The sequence below is a fragment of the Anomaloglossus baeobatrachus genome, chromosome 2 (assembly GCF_048569485.1).
Source record: "Anomaloglossus baeobatrachus isolate aAnoBae1 chromosome 2, aAnoBae1.hap1, whole genome shotgun sequence".
Taxonomy (NCBI): Eukaryota; Metazoa; Chordata; class Amphibia; order Anura; family Aromobatidae; genus Anomaloglossus; species Anomaloglossus baeobatrachus.
This window is the reverse complement of record NC_134354.1, coordinates 332563236-332577774: the sequence shown is the minus strand read 5'-3', so window position 1 is coordinate 332577774 and position 14539 is coordinate 332563236. Positions and strand designations below refer to the sequence as shown.

At 44.7% G+C, this 14539-nt stretch overlaps 1 protein-coding gene across 2 annotated transcripts in view; it reads right to left on the bottom strand.

Moving 5' to 3' along the window:
* Window positions 1-14539, bottom strand: part of GMEB1 (glucocorticoid modulatory element binding protein 1) — a 40163-nt gene that overhangs the window by 9825 nt on the left and 15799 nt on the right. For both annotated transcript variants that reach the window (XM_075335931.1, XM_075335930.1), the window contains exons 5-9: window positions 14066-14169; window positions 13828-13982; window positions 13584-13715; window positions 9446-9583; window positions 8426-8548 (exon numbers count right to left, since the gene is read on the bottom strand). In XM_075335931.1, coding sequence (XP_075192046.1) covers window positions 8426-8548; window positions 9446-9583; window positions 13584-13715; window positions 13828-13982; window positions 14066-14169 — 652 coding nt within the window. The remainder of the gene's footprint in view (window positions 1-8425; window positions 8549-9445; window positions 9584-13583; window positions 13716-13827; window positions 13983-14065; window positions 14170-14539) is intronic.

Genomic DNA, 14539 nt, shown 5'->3' with positions numbered 1-14539 from the left:
CTGTAATTGGCCGCCCCAGCCCCACGTCACCGCCGGCCCCCGGCTCGAGCGCTGATTAGCCCAGCAGCTCGGGCTGTAATTGGCCGCCCCAGCCCCACGTCACCGCCGGCCCCCGGCTCGAGCGCTGATTGGCCCAGCAGCTCGGGCTGTAATTGGCCGCCCCAGCCCCACGTCACCGCCGGCCCCCGAATGGCTATATTGATGGAAAAATAAAAAGGTATGGCTCTTGGAAGAAGGGGAAGATAAAATGAAAAACAGAAAATTGCCCTTGGCTGAAGGGGTTAAATATTAGGTAGAAATGTTAATGCTCAGTTATATGTAATGGTGTGGTATCAGATTAAAAAAGGTGACTTTTTACCTGAAAGGACACCTCTCTATTCCTTGTAATGTCTTTTGTATTTAATTAACTGGATTGGAGCTGAAGGTCCAGATACCGTCGATGGTCAGGGGGGCGCTGTACTGTATAGGGTATGGGTCATTTTTTTTCGGCTAATGTAAGACCTCCCCCGAAAGTAAGACAGGGTGGGACTTTTTGGGGTAAAATTAATGTAAGACAGGGTCTTACTTTCGGGGAAACACGGTAGTATGTATAAAACACCAATTGTACTGTTTTTGGCACCATATTTTACCATATAACCCCGTGTACCCCACCATATGAACCGCATGAATATATGAGTTTATCGGTATACCCTTAGCATGTTTAGGTCTGCTTTGTTTTCTATTATACCAGATCTATTCTTTAAACATGTTTTTTTTTTTCAAGTTGCATTTTCTTAAATTTTCATTTTGCCTTTTGAACGGATCCATTATTTTTTTCACTTGTATATGTAGTAAATTTTTTATCTATTTATTGTATATAATTTTGTCTCTTCTAGCGACTGATCATGGCCCCTAGGGTTGAAACATCAGACTGTTATTTTTGCTCACAATTGCGCAGATAAAAATTGCATTTAAAAAGATTTCTGGGACTTCCGGTTCCGGCGCTGTGATGTGAGGACGCGGGAGACAGAGCTCCGCACGTTCCTCAGCCCCACACACCGACTAAAAGAGCCCCACGGCCGCGGGAGGAGGCGGAGAACGGGAGGCGAGGAGCAGGAGGTGACCGTGCATGGAGCGGTACCTCCTCCGGAGCAGCGGCAGACAGCTGAAGCAGGGTGCTGCAGAGAGAGCAGAGCACATGGAGCACAAAATGGCGGCCGCGGCGATATGCAGGGAGGTGAGCGGGGACGGATGGAGGAGGAGGAGGAGCAGCTGAGAGAGCAGCGGAGAGCCCAGCAGTACGAGCAGCAGACAGCCCAGCAGCACGAGCAGCAGACAGCCCAGCAGCACAAGCAGCAGACAGCCCAGCAGCACAAGCAGCAGACAGCCCAGCAGCACGAGCAGCAGACAGCCCAGCAGCACGAGCAGCAGACAGCCCAGCAGCACGAGCAGCAGATAGCCCAGCAGCACAACCAGTTCCCAGGCCTGCAAATTGATTATGACCGTCTGGCTGGAGCAGTGGCAGTGCACCTGACAGACAAGATCAAAGACTCTCTAGAGGCCATGGTGGGGGCAGCGCTAGCACCCTTGAAGGAACAGATCACACAGCAGGGAGCCAGGATGTCAGAGATGGAGCAAAGAATCTCTGACACAGAGGACGAGGTGACAGCATTAAAGGGGCAGCTGCAGGAGATGGTGGAGGGATCCCAGGCCATGAGAGACAAACTAGAGGATCTGGAAAACCACTCCAGAAGAAGCAATTTAAGGCTGGTGAAACTGCCGGAATCCATAAACATGCGACAATTGGACAACATATGTGAAACAGAGCTCCCCAAGGCGCTAGGTCTGACGCACAAATGCAGGGTGGAAAGAGCGCACAGAGTGGGCCCTGTAAGAGAGCGTCCAGGCACAGGAGGAACAAGTGGGAAGGAAGACAGCACGGGAGTGACGGGACCAGCCAGGCCGCGCCAAGTGATAATAAAATACTTGGAATACAAAGACAAAGAAGAGATACTGCGAGCGTTTAGAGGAAGGAGGACCCTACTGTCTTTACAAGGGCATAAAGTGCTGATCTTCGGGGACTACTCGGCGGAGGTTACACGCAAAAGGAAAGCCTTTAGTAAGATTTGTACCGCGCTGTATCGTAAAAGGCATAAAATTCCAACTGCTCTATCCTGCAATACTGAGAGTAACAAGACGGGATGGATCCCTTTTTGCGACGAAAGACTTGAGTGAGGTGGAGAGACGGATGGAGGAGATGGAGAACAGAAACCAGACAAAGGACTTCCCGGAGAGGCAACATGATCGGCAAGGAAGAGAGGAGGAGAGCCGGGCATCGGGCCGGAACGACTGGATGGCGGGGAAGGAGATACATGCAGGAAGCCCAAAGGCAAGGAGGTCGCCGTCGCGTTGGCCTGGAAACCAGAAGAAGGGAGCGCCATGAGAGAGGCTGCAAGGAGAAGAATTGATACTGAACTGAACTGAACTGAACTGAGGGGCCCAAGAGATAGGGGACTGACGGAATGCAGGGGATGAGTAACATCTACTGTTCATTATTGCATTTTTACTTTCTGCTTCCACTTCCTACTTCCACCTCCCCTTTCGCTTCCTGCTTCCCCTTTCACTTCCTACTTCCTCTTTCACTTCCTACTTCCTCTTTCACTTCCTACTTCCTTTTCCACTTTCTTCCACTTCCTACTTCCTCTTCCACTTCCTGTCCCACTTCCACTTCCTTTCCCACTTCCTTTCCCACTTCCTTTCCCACTTCCTTTCCCACTTCCTTTCCCACTTCCTTTCCCACTTCCTTTCCCACTTCCTTTCCCACTTCCTTTCCCACTTCCTTTCCCACTTCCTACTTCCTCTCCCATTTCCCTTTATATTTCCCACTTCCTTTTCCCATTTCCCTTGTGCTTTCTTTTTCTTTTCCTCCTTTTTTCTCTCTTGTAGACTTTTCCTTTCTTTTCTCTTTCTCTTCAGTTCCCCTCGCCTCTTCAATTTATATTGACCAAGGTGCTCTGCCCCCTCAGGGGAGTAGGGGGATCGGGTTTCTCTCTCTTTAGTATCTACTGATAAATCGCTCTTCTGGTAGCCAGGTCACTTATGCTGATGGGAGGTGGAGTGAAATTGGGATCAGAGGCAACAAATAATATGTATGGGCAATGAGGGAGGGGGTATTGTATGCTGGCACGGCTATTGACCAGGAAGGCCTTGCTCCAGTGTGTTAGATAACAGAACAATGGGGGACAGGCTATATGTAAATGTTAATCAGTTGGCTGAGAGGGGATTGCGGAGCCAGGAGCATCACAGAAAAAATGGAAGTGATGAGACGATTGATTGTAAAGGGGGGGGGACAGTTGAGGGGTTGTTAGTTGATAATAGATCTAGGTTGAATAGTTGGGTTCAGGGAAAGCAACGCTATATGCACACCGAAAGACAACTGAGGGCAGTTGGGGGGGTAGCCAACAGGTTAATAGTTAATGCCAAGAAGGGGACACAAGGTTGCGCCCAGGCAATACATAGTTGTAAGCACACAGCGGAGTTAGAGGAAATGCAAAGCCACGCACACGGGGGGACACATAGCGACGCAAAAAACATGAGCAACGGGGACTATGGTTAAAATAGTGACATAGAACGTGAAAGGTCTGAAATCACCTCACAAGCGCATGATGGTTCTGAGACATCTTAAAAGATTGAAGGTAGATATCGCACTGCTGCAGGAAACGCATTTACCACGGGAAGATTTTTTTCGAATGCAGAAATTATGGGTAGGAAAAGTAGTTGGGTCGGGCTCCCCGGGAAGGAAAGCAGGGGTCATGATTCTATTAAACAAACATTTCAACCATACGATAACTTCCCAAGATAGCGATGAGGAAGGTAGATATGTCCATATAAAAATAAACAGCCCGCAGGGAGAGTTTAGCATACACAACATATATGCCCCCAACAAGGAGCAGAATTCGTTTTTCAAACTTATCACAAGTGGGAATGGACACAGAACAGAACAAAATAGTGGGAGGAGATTTCAATGCGGTGGTCCTAGGGGAAGAGGATAGGCGACATAACAGGGGTCAAGGTGGGCAGACAAGAACGACAGAAGGCTTGATGGCTAGGCTGCTGGAAGACACAAATCTGAAAGACAGTTGGAGGCTACAGCACCCATATGACCGTGAATTCACTCACTATTCACATCCGCATGACGCATGGTCAAGAATTGATTATATTCTGGTTGACCAATCATTTTGAGTAGGGTCAAAGATGCAGATATTGAGAACATGGTGATATCGGACCACAGCCCGGTGACCTTAGAAATAAATGACACAGTTCAGAGGGAATCGGATTATTTGTGGAGGTTCCCGTCCTTTCTACTTAGAAATACAGATTTTGTCAAAATTCCGAAAGGCTGGTGGGAAGAGTATAGCAACACCAACAGCGAACATGAGACAGAGGTAATGTTATTCTGGGAAGCAGCAAAAGCAGTGCTGAGAGGGAGGCTAATGGGGTATACAGCTACAATCAAGAGACATACACATGCACAATACCAAGAAGCTAGTGACACGCTTAGAGAAAAATATATGAAATATCTGGAAACTATGTCCCAAAAAGCAAAAGAGGAATGGAGGGGGGCGAAACAAGAGTTCGAGCTTTGGGCAGGAAAAAGGGAAGAGCTAGTACGGTCACAAATGGAGGTTGACCTGCACAGATACGGCAATAAAGCAGGGAAATTACTAGCCAACTTGGCTAAGGGAAGGCGACCAATGACTTCAATAACCAGCATGACTGGACAGGGGGGCAACAAATCCACAAAACCACAGGAAATTAACCAGATCCTGGGGGATTACTATGAGAAACTGTATAGTAAGGGGAATGAGGGTGGTGAAGGAGGGGCAGAATGGCTGAAACAAATAAACCTCACCCGACTTAGCACAGAGGAGCGGACTAGTCTGAATGCAGAAGTCACAATAAAAGAAGTCCAAAAGGTGATAGGAGAGTTAAACGTACATAAAGCTCCGGGACCCGATGGGTACAATGGGGAATTCTATAAAGTGATGAAGGAGCAGATCTCACCGATATTGACACGTATGTTTAACAACATATTGGGAGGTACTGAAATATCGAGTCACCTCAACACGGCATATATAAAACTCATACCTAAGGGAGAGAAAAACCTAGATAATCCAGCAAATTATAGACCGATCTCTTTGATCAACCAGGACCTAAAATTACTGGCCAAATTGATGGCCAACAGACTGGCGGAGATATTGCCGAATGTAATCTCTCCGGCACAATCAGGGTTTGTGAAGGGGAGATCGGCGGTGACCAATATAAGAAAAACCATGCTAGTAATGGATGCCAATAGGCACAAACAACCACAGAAGGGGGCATTTCCAGCCATGATCCCATTAGATGCCGAAAAAGCATTTGATAATGTAAGGTGGTCATGGCTGGAAACAGTAATGGATGAGGTGGGCATTCAGGGAGCATTTAGAACATTCATTAGAGTATTATATGCGAATCCTAAAGCCAGGGTGGCGACACCAAGATTTCTGTCGAGACCTTTCTCATTAACTAAAGGGACTAGACAGGGGTGCCCACTGTCCCCCCTCCTGTTCAACCTGGCGATCGAGCCCCTATCAAGATTGTTGAATGAGGGAAACTGCTTTGAAGGTATCAACATTGGAGGGAAGGTGTTACGGTCAGCCCTGTTTGCGGACGACATTATATTGTTTATGAATAAACCCCAGAAGGAACTCCCAATGACATTACAACGGATAGAGGAATTCGGAAACTTGGCAGGTTTTAAATTAAATAAAGCAAAATGTGAAATACTGTTTCTGCACCAACAGAGCACAGCGGTGTTGGCAGCTCAGGGACTAGGAGACAATGTCTATGGGATACCAATAGCGAGAACCCACGTTAAATATCTGGGAATCCAAGTGGGACGCCAACCTGCATCGATATATGAGTTAAATTTCAAACCACTGATAACAAAAATAGAACGGGAATTGAAGATGTGGGAGGGGCTTCCATTGTCCCTACTGGGTAGGAACCATCTTCTAAAAATGATGAGTTTCTCAAAACTATTATACCCAATGCAGACTATCCCTACATTATTAAAACACAGACGTAAACAGGCTGAACAAGGCGTTTTCGACCTGCCTGTGGAAGGGAAAAAGGCCAGGAATAAAAGCTGAGAAATTAATGCAGACGCTGGAGAAGGGGGGTATTAAAATGCCAAACATTAGAGGGTACAATCTGGCGTGCCTCATGAGACATGTAATAGACTGGTTAAGGAAGACTAACGGTTACTCGGACATAAAACTGGAAGGCGAGTTCTGTAAACCCTGGGATTTGGGGGCAATATTGCATACGTCACTTGCTAACATACCACGGCACATTAAAAACTCACTAATATGCAGAGATACAGTGATGGCGTGGAAGGCGGTGAGAAAAAAATTCAACTTACCCTGGAGAATTTCTAAATACTTAAACATATGGAGTTTCCCGGAATTCCCAGCGGGCAGGGAAAACAAATTATTTATAGAATGGAGGAGAAAAGGTGTAAAAGGGGTGAAAGATCTACTTCATGAGACGGAAAATAGATGGTTGTCCTATCAAGAAATTGTGACAAAATATGGGCTCTCCCCATTCCAAGTTATACAATATAAACAGATAGAGAAAGGTATAATGCAGCTACTGAGAGATGTCGGGAAGGAACAAGAGATAAATGACATGGACCAACTTATTATGCAGGAGCAGCGGGAAATTAACATAACTTCACTATACAAAGCTTTACGAGAGGTGTTAGTTCCCTTAAGCACAGAGAAGACCCTGGGAACATGGGCGAGACAATTGGGAGACGAGACAGCAGGGGACAAGATACTAAGAGGATGGATGAGAATGAGAAAAGAGGTGGTTAATGAGGGCTGGAGGGACACACAGTTTAGACTGATACACAGGGCGATCTATGGCTTCAACATACCAAACAAACAGAAGGTTAATAAGATAGTACATTGTCCCAAATGTAAGACGTTAAACACGGATCTGTTACATGGGATTTGGCAATGCCCAGAGTCAAAAATTCTGGAAAAAATGCAGGCGCTAATAACTAGTATATGGGGGGTAGAGGTGGCGATGGACCCATTGATATGGATTTTTCATGATGACCATGTTGAACAAATGGCAAGGGTGAATGAAAAAAAGAGATAGAATACCAAAGCTGTTCCATAGTATAGCCATAATAGGAAAAAGGGCTTTACTGGGCAAATGGCTTGAAGGGAACGTTCCGTCAGAAGACGAGGTAATGAGGCAGATTAAAATGCTACTTAGAATTGAGCAGAGGGAAGCAGAAAAAAACAAAGATGGTTTGACCGATGTATTCTTTAAAAAATGGAGAAAATTCATGGAAAAACAATGTGAAGCTACAGAAATACAAACAATAGTTACCCCCTTCACGTACACACAGTGGTATCTACTAGAAGACGTTAAGGGACCATTGGGGAAATTAAAACAGCCATAATGTGAAGGTGTGATAAGACGGCAAATGATTCATCTAGAGACATGTGGTGATGATAAAATGACAAAATGTGGCGTTGTTGGGTGTTCTTCGTGTAGGCTAGACAGGAGGAAAAGTGTGCTAAGTTGTTGGGGGGGTTATTTTAGAATAGAAGAAAGCCGAAACATAGTTAAGGGGGGAAACAAGGGAAACGGGAGGAATAGTTAACTTACAATAACCTGTTAATGGAAATAGTGGATTCATACTTGCTATATTGTTTCATAAGATGTAATGCACACGAAAATTTGGAATAAAATTTGGTGTTTAAAAAAAAAAAGAAGAAGATTTTTGATCAAAATCTATGAGAGTGCAGTGATTTTCTGTGACTTGGACCTGGTCTTTTTTCGACCTATTCACTTGCACCTCGTCATTCCCATCTGTGTGCACGCCATTTACGGACATTATAAACTTCTGATCATTAGCAGTGGGTGTCTTTGAAGTCAGGGTACATACACCTTGCATTAAAGGTGCTCAATGCTAACAGGTACAAAGTCGTGTGCATGCGCAGCTTTGTATCGCATTGCCATGACACTGGGCATTGTAAAGCAGGTTATCACGCCCACAGGCGCATGCTAACAAGCTAAGTGGGCCGACTAGAGAGGGAACTAACGCCCCTGTGACTAGTCACAGTCATCATTAGCATCAAAAATACTTTTTCTAAAGATCTCGGTGTGTGTGTTGCTACATGCTGGGACTGTTATGGAGGGATTATAGATATGCACACCGAGCTGCCTGTGGTTCTGGGGGCACAGCGGACCCGACAGCTTCACTTTAAAAATTCACAATGGAATATGGGCTACTGAAATATGCAGCTCCCCCTAAGCAGGTTCATCAGGTGCGAACAACAAACACAATCCTTTTTGTTATAAAGTACATTTTATTGAAAAGACTTACCAGCAAGTGTATAATGATATTGCTCTTCTCTCTGTTCTGCCCGATTCCTTTTTCGTCCCAGAACTTTTTTCACAACATCCAGGAGCCCAAATGTTTGAGCAATGTTACTGAGTACAGTGGCATCTAGGGGCAGGACACAAACTAATGACTTCTTCAGGCTTACTTTTACATAAATGTTAATGAAATTATTCCTCTAACACTTATTTCTCCGTAACAGATGTGTGTGTACCTTACATATTGCTACATATACAGTGTCTTGAAAAAGTATTCACACCCCCCCCATGAACTTTTCCATGTTTTTTACACCCACACACACTTAAAATGTTTGGGGTGTTTTTACTGGGATTTTATAGGATACACCAACACAAAGAAGCAAGTATTTGAAGTGTAAAGGAAGTGATACATTGTTTTCTAAATGTTTTAAAGATATAAATCTGAAAATTGTGCATTTGTATTCAGCCCCCTTAAGTCAATTCCTTGTAGGACCACCTTTCGCTCCTAGAACTTCTACAAGTCTTTTGCATTATGTCTCCATCAGTTTTACACATTTGGATGCTCACATTTTTACCCATTCTTCTTTGAAAAATAGCTCTTGCTCAGTAAGCCTGGATGGAGGAGTCTGAACAGAAATTGCCAATTGTTGCAAGGATTCTCAGTGGGATTTAGGTCTGGACTGACTGGGTCATTTCTATTGTAGCTGTGTCAGTATGTTTAGGGTCATTGTCCAGCTGGAAGGTGAATCTACACCCCAATCTCATGTCTTTTGCAGTCTCTAATAGATTTTCCTCAATGATTGTATTTAGCACTGTCCATCTTTATCAACTCTCACCAGCTTCCCTGTCCCCACAGCAAGATGCTGCAACTACCATACATTTACATTTGTGGGTGTAACATGAAAAAAAAAAAAAAAAAACAAAAAAAAAAAAAAAAAAAGGTGAAAATGTTCACGGGTTATGAATACTTTTCAAGGCACTTTATATAGTCCTCAATAGTGTCGCTCCATGGATCAATCTGACACACCTGTAATCTGAAAGGGTTGTTGGCCCATTCTCTGTTGGACACCACTTAAAATCTCCTCAATTTCATTCTGGACTTTGCAGATAACTTCGTCCATAAGGCCTACATCAGAGATGCCTTTCCAGAACAGCAGAGTCTCTTCTGAAAGGAGAAGATGTAGAAACTTTCATTTTATAACAAGCCAAACTTGTGCATTATACATTACATTTCATATGAAGCAACAGACAAATGATAGGCTGCCTCATACAGGAATACGCTTGTCATGTACATGCTCCATCAGCAATTTTCACAGATAGAACACATACCCCCTTTTATAATCTATAGCGCTGATGAAAGTCAAATTTATTCCTTTAGAGGTGAAAAAAAACGATGTTTGAATGAGGCCATCAATAGGAATCACATCTCTCAATCAGGCAAACTACTCTATATTTGGACACTTCAGAGCCCTCACAAAAGTAAGATTGTGGGTAGCAAATTGAGGCACTCGATATATGTGCACCAATACAGGGGTCTGCAGTGATGACAATACTCGGAAATCACACTGATTAGTTGTAGAGCAAATATACTGGAGTTTTCAGACTATATAATGCACTTTTTCCCAAAAATCTGTGAAGAAAATAAGGGTGCATGTTATAGTCCAAATGTACCTGGCTCGTTGTGGGGGGAGGGGCGGCAGGAGTGGGGCGATCACTTGTCAAGTCAAATCAAATCTTGATTTTTATATAGCGCTAACATATTCCACAGCACTTTACATTCATCAGGAACACTGTCCCCATTGGGGCTCACAATCTAAGGTCAGTATCAGTAAGTCTTTGGAGTGTGGGAGGAAACCGGAGTACCCGGAGGAAACCCACGCAAACACAGGGAGAACATACAAACTCCTTGCAGATATTGTCCGTGCTGCCCATTAATAGGAATTTAATCACAGCTTTTCATGCCCACCTCGATCATTGACGCCAGCACAGAGAGGTGGGCAGCATTATGGGCATGGGGAGCATGGAGTATTCATTTTGGATTAACATTTACTTGGCTGGCAGCTGAAATCGGCGCCTGTGACTAGGGGCGCATGGCAGGGACGTCATGTGCTGCCCGTCACTTACAAACCAAAGTCGGTTGCCAGCATCAGAAGACAACGTCATGCACCAGGGAAAAAGAGGGAAGATGAGTAAAATTGTTTTTTTTTCTTAATGTGTTAAGAAACGCCGCATAACAGGAGGCATATATGCCAGGACGGGCCCATGATTGGTGACATATCTACCAGGATGGAGGGATATTATATACCAGGATGGGCCCATGATATGGAATCAGCAGGTGGATGGGAGCGCAGTGGAGGCCTATTATCTGCGCTTGATAACCCAGTGAATGTATAGGGAGTAGACCGGCTCACCCTCCTCTGCTCCCTACCTGACAGCGGAAGTTAGACACCCGAAGTCAGTGGTGGCCCCGCTCCACGTCGGCTCTCCCTTTCTGACCCTACCTACCACATAAATGGGGCAACCATCATCAAATAGACAAACATAAAAGTGATTATTTGCTATAACAGAATCAAATGACAATATCATAAAAGCAAATTGACATAAGGTAATGTCTCTTTAGCTGAAGAACCATTATAAAATAGTCCTACACTAAATATACCTGTAATAACTGACTCATGACAATTAATCAAAATAGGATAAGGTAAATATGCAATAATTGAGGTATTAGCCTAAAAAGAAGTACCGTATTTTTCGCTTTATAAGACGCACCCCAAATTTGGTGAAGGAAAAGAAAAAATGTTTTTTTACTGTGAAATGGGGTCCGTCTTCTAATGCCAGTGTCCGTCTAACAAATCATAGAGAGTGTCCCTCATAGCCCCCCCCATCCTAAAATTAGCTCCCTTAATCTGGATATGGCCCCTTTATAATGAATATAGCCCCCTTGTGATGGCACACGTCCCCTATAGATGGCACATGTCCCCCTGTGCTGCCTATGGATGGCACACGTACCCCTGTACTGCCCATGGCCGCCTATGGATGGCACACGTACCCCTGTGCTGCCCATGGCCGCCTATGGATGGCACACGTACCCCTGTGCTGCCCATGGCCCTCTATGGATGGCACACGTCCCCCTGTGTTTGATATGGCCCCCATTCTGCTGCCCATAGTAAAAAAACTTGACTTACCTTCTCCAGCGCTGTCCTCCCTCGTGTCTCCCTCCGTGCTGCTGAGCTCCTACACTTACTGCTTCTCGGTGCTGTTCACGTGATCGGCACAGCAGAGTGACATGATCTCTGCGTGCCTGATCACAGCAGCAGCAGGGAGACACCGAGAGATCAGCGCTGGAGGCGATAAGTAAAGCTTTTTTTATTTCAGGATGGGCAGCAGCATGGGGGCCATATCTAACACGGGGGGGGGGTCTATGGGATATCAAAGGGGGCACAGGCACATATAATATGCGCCGCTCCCCCAGCCTATCACCGCAGTGCGGTTTCAGCACCACGGTGAAGGACAGCGGCAGTGCATATTATATGAGCGGGAGATCTCCCACTGCCTCCTGGAGCCTCCACCAGCCTGCCTCAGCCTCCAACCCTGCTCCAGAGCTTCCCCCACCTCCCCTGGGCCCTGCAGTATATAATCCGTATATTCAGATTATAAGACGCACCCCCTACTTTCCCCCAAAATTTGGGGGAACAAAAGTGTGTCTTATAAAGCGAAAAATAAGGTACTTAGCCAATTGTAGTCCTCCTGCTGGTTCAGGTGATCCCAACATGTTTCCCCCCCAATATGGGAATATTTAAATAGATAAGCTAGAAGATAACCCCTAAACCCTATATATCATGGCTACTTGAATGAATTTGGGCCATCAGAAGGAGGTGTAGGCTCACCGACGGAACAACTATACGGTGGTGAAGGTTTGTCACTGCTGCGAGCCTGCCATGGTGTGTTCAATATGCTCAACACGTATGCAGTCAATGGAGACATATACACCAGAATGAAGGGACATACATACCTAGATGGAGGGACATATACTGTATACCAGGAAGGGGGCCAGAATCCCACATAACAGTATTAGCAACAGATCCTGCCCAAAACAGTGCGTCATAATCAATTTTTTTGCTTCAAATTTTTTTTCCCATTTTCCTCCTCTAAACCTAGGTGTATCTTATAGTCCAATGCGTCTTATAGGCCAAAAGATACAGTACCAGCTGCTCCTTGTCCTAAATCACAGTATGCATACTCACAGACGCTGCGAAAGAATGACTACCATGAGCCCCTAACATCCTTCTCACTGCAAGCAGTACACAGAGTCAGAGACTGAGAAGGAAAACCTCTAATAACAGCAAGATCCTCAAACTATGACCTATGTGTTTGTTCCATTTTCTAGGCTGAATTGACTACTTAAATAAACAGGATTTAAACTTTAGACACGTAAACTTTCTTTTTATGCTTAAAGTAGAGCTGTAACCCCTTCAATCTCAGGATCAGTGGTGATACCAGAAGTTAGACTCCTAAAACGATCATTAAGGGGTTGTCCATTACTTAGACAAGCCCTACTCATTCCTCTTGTTTACTTCCCAAAAAAAAATTAATAAGCCTATACTCTCCTCTGATGTGGCCGAGGATCCAGCAATGTCTGAAGTCGCGTTCCCAGGGTCCATGTGAGATGGTTATGACACGAGCCCCATCACCAATCAGTGCCAGCTGCCTTCACCCAGCCTTCGGACACTTGAGCAGGAAGTTAGCACAGCGCTCACATCCTGCTCAAATGTCCGTGGGTGGGAAGACAGATCCTGGGCGCTGATTGGTCACAGGGCTCGCGTGTCAATGTCACGTGGGCCCCAGGTACGCAACCTCAGACATCTGTGGAACTGCGGCCACATCAGAGGAGAGTATAGGCTTATTTTTACAGGGGAGAACAAGGGGAATGAGTAGCGTTTGTCCAAGTAGTGGACATCCCCTTTAAGTTTTGAGACATCCTAGCGATATGCCATTGCTTTATTGTCATACTATGTATTTGTGCATTTTCTAGCAATAATCTGTATTGTGCAATGCAGAAAACGTTATAACAGAAGATGGTAAATATTCCAATAAATTATATGATTTCAGTAAAGAAAAGAAAAACAAAAAAAAAAAAAACAAAACACAGGTCTGAATTTTCTTACCAGATATCTCATCTCCATCCTTTTTGCATCGGTCATCTCTATTCAGCTGTACTGTAGCAGTAAGTCCTGAGCCCCATTCAATAGTAGCATCTTCCACAGTCTCCTCTGATACCGCCACCGTAGCAAGAGGCCCTTTAAATTACAACAGGAGATATTACTAACAGAAATGTGTACCTGATAGCATAGTTTCCTTCTGTCACAACCTCAGAAGCAACAAGGAACCTAAGTATGTACACATGCATACCTTCCCCTGTGGGCGGACTCTGCACAACATTGCTCTGTCCGGGAACAGGGGCACGAGCACTACTAATGAGAAGATCAAACTTAGTGCTTCGACATGTGTTGGTGCAGAGCTTCTCATGCTGATAAAAATCAATCTGGCCAGAATCCATCATTTTTCTGTAATGGAATGAGAACATTATAACCATAGCACTACATGTTATAAGATAGAGATTCATAGGAAGTTTCCACAAACTCTTTACCGTAACATGACTCCTTCAAGACGAATGGCTCTCTTCCAATCCTTTAAAGTTGATTTTCCAGCCAAATGAACAAAGTGCTTAGGGCTAATCATCTGGTCATTAAACTAAAGAAGGGTAAATAAGTTTGCAAGTGGGGAAAAAAGCATTAAATGTCAGTAACAATAGGAAAAATAAGATGAAATCAATCACTAAATAGTGCACGCACTTTATCCCAAAAAACACAACTGTACATTGTGAGAGAGCGGCTCTAAGTAGTAAAAGGACACAATTTATCATGTTACTTTTTTTTTGGAGCAATAATCAATATTTAAATACACATTACATACTGAAAAAAGCACCATTATCCATGCAGATATACCCTGCTATAGAGTTGTGTGTCTCCAAGGCTTCTCATTCCAAGAGGCATGGAAATAAGGAATCCATCCTGCAGATAAGTTCTTCCACTACATTAAGGCCCTGTGCGCACTAGACGTT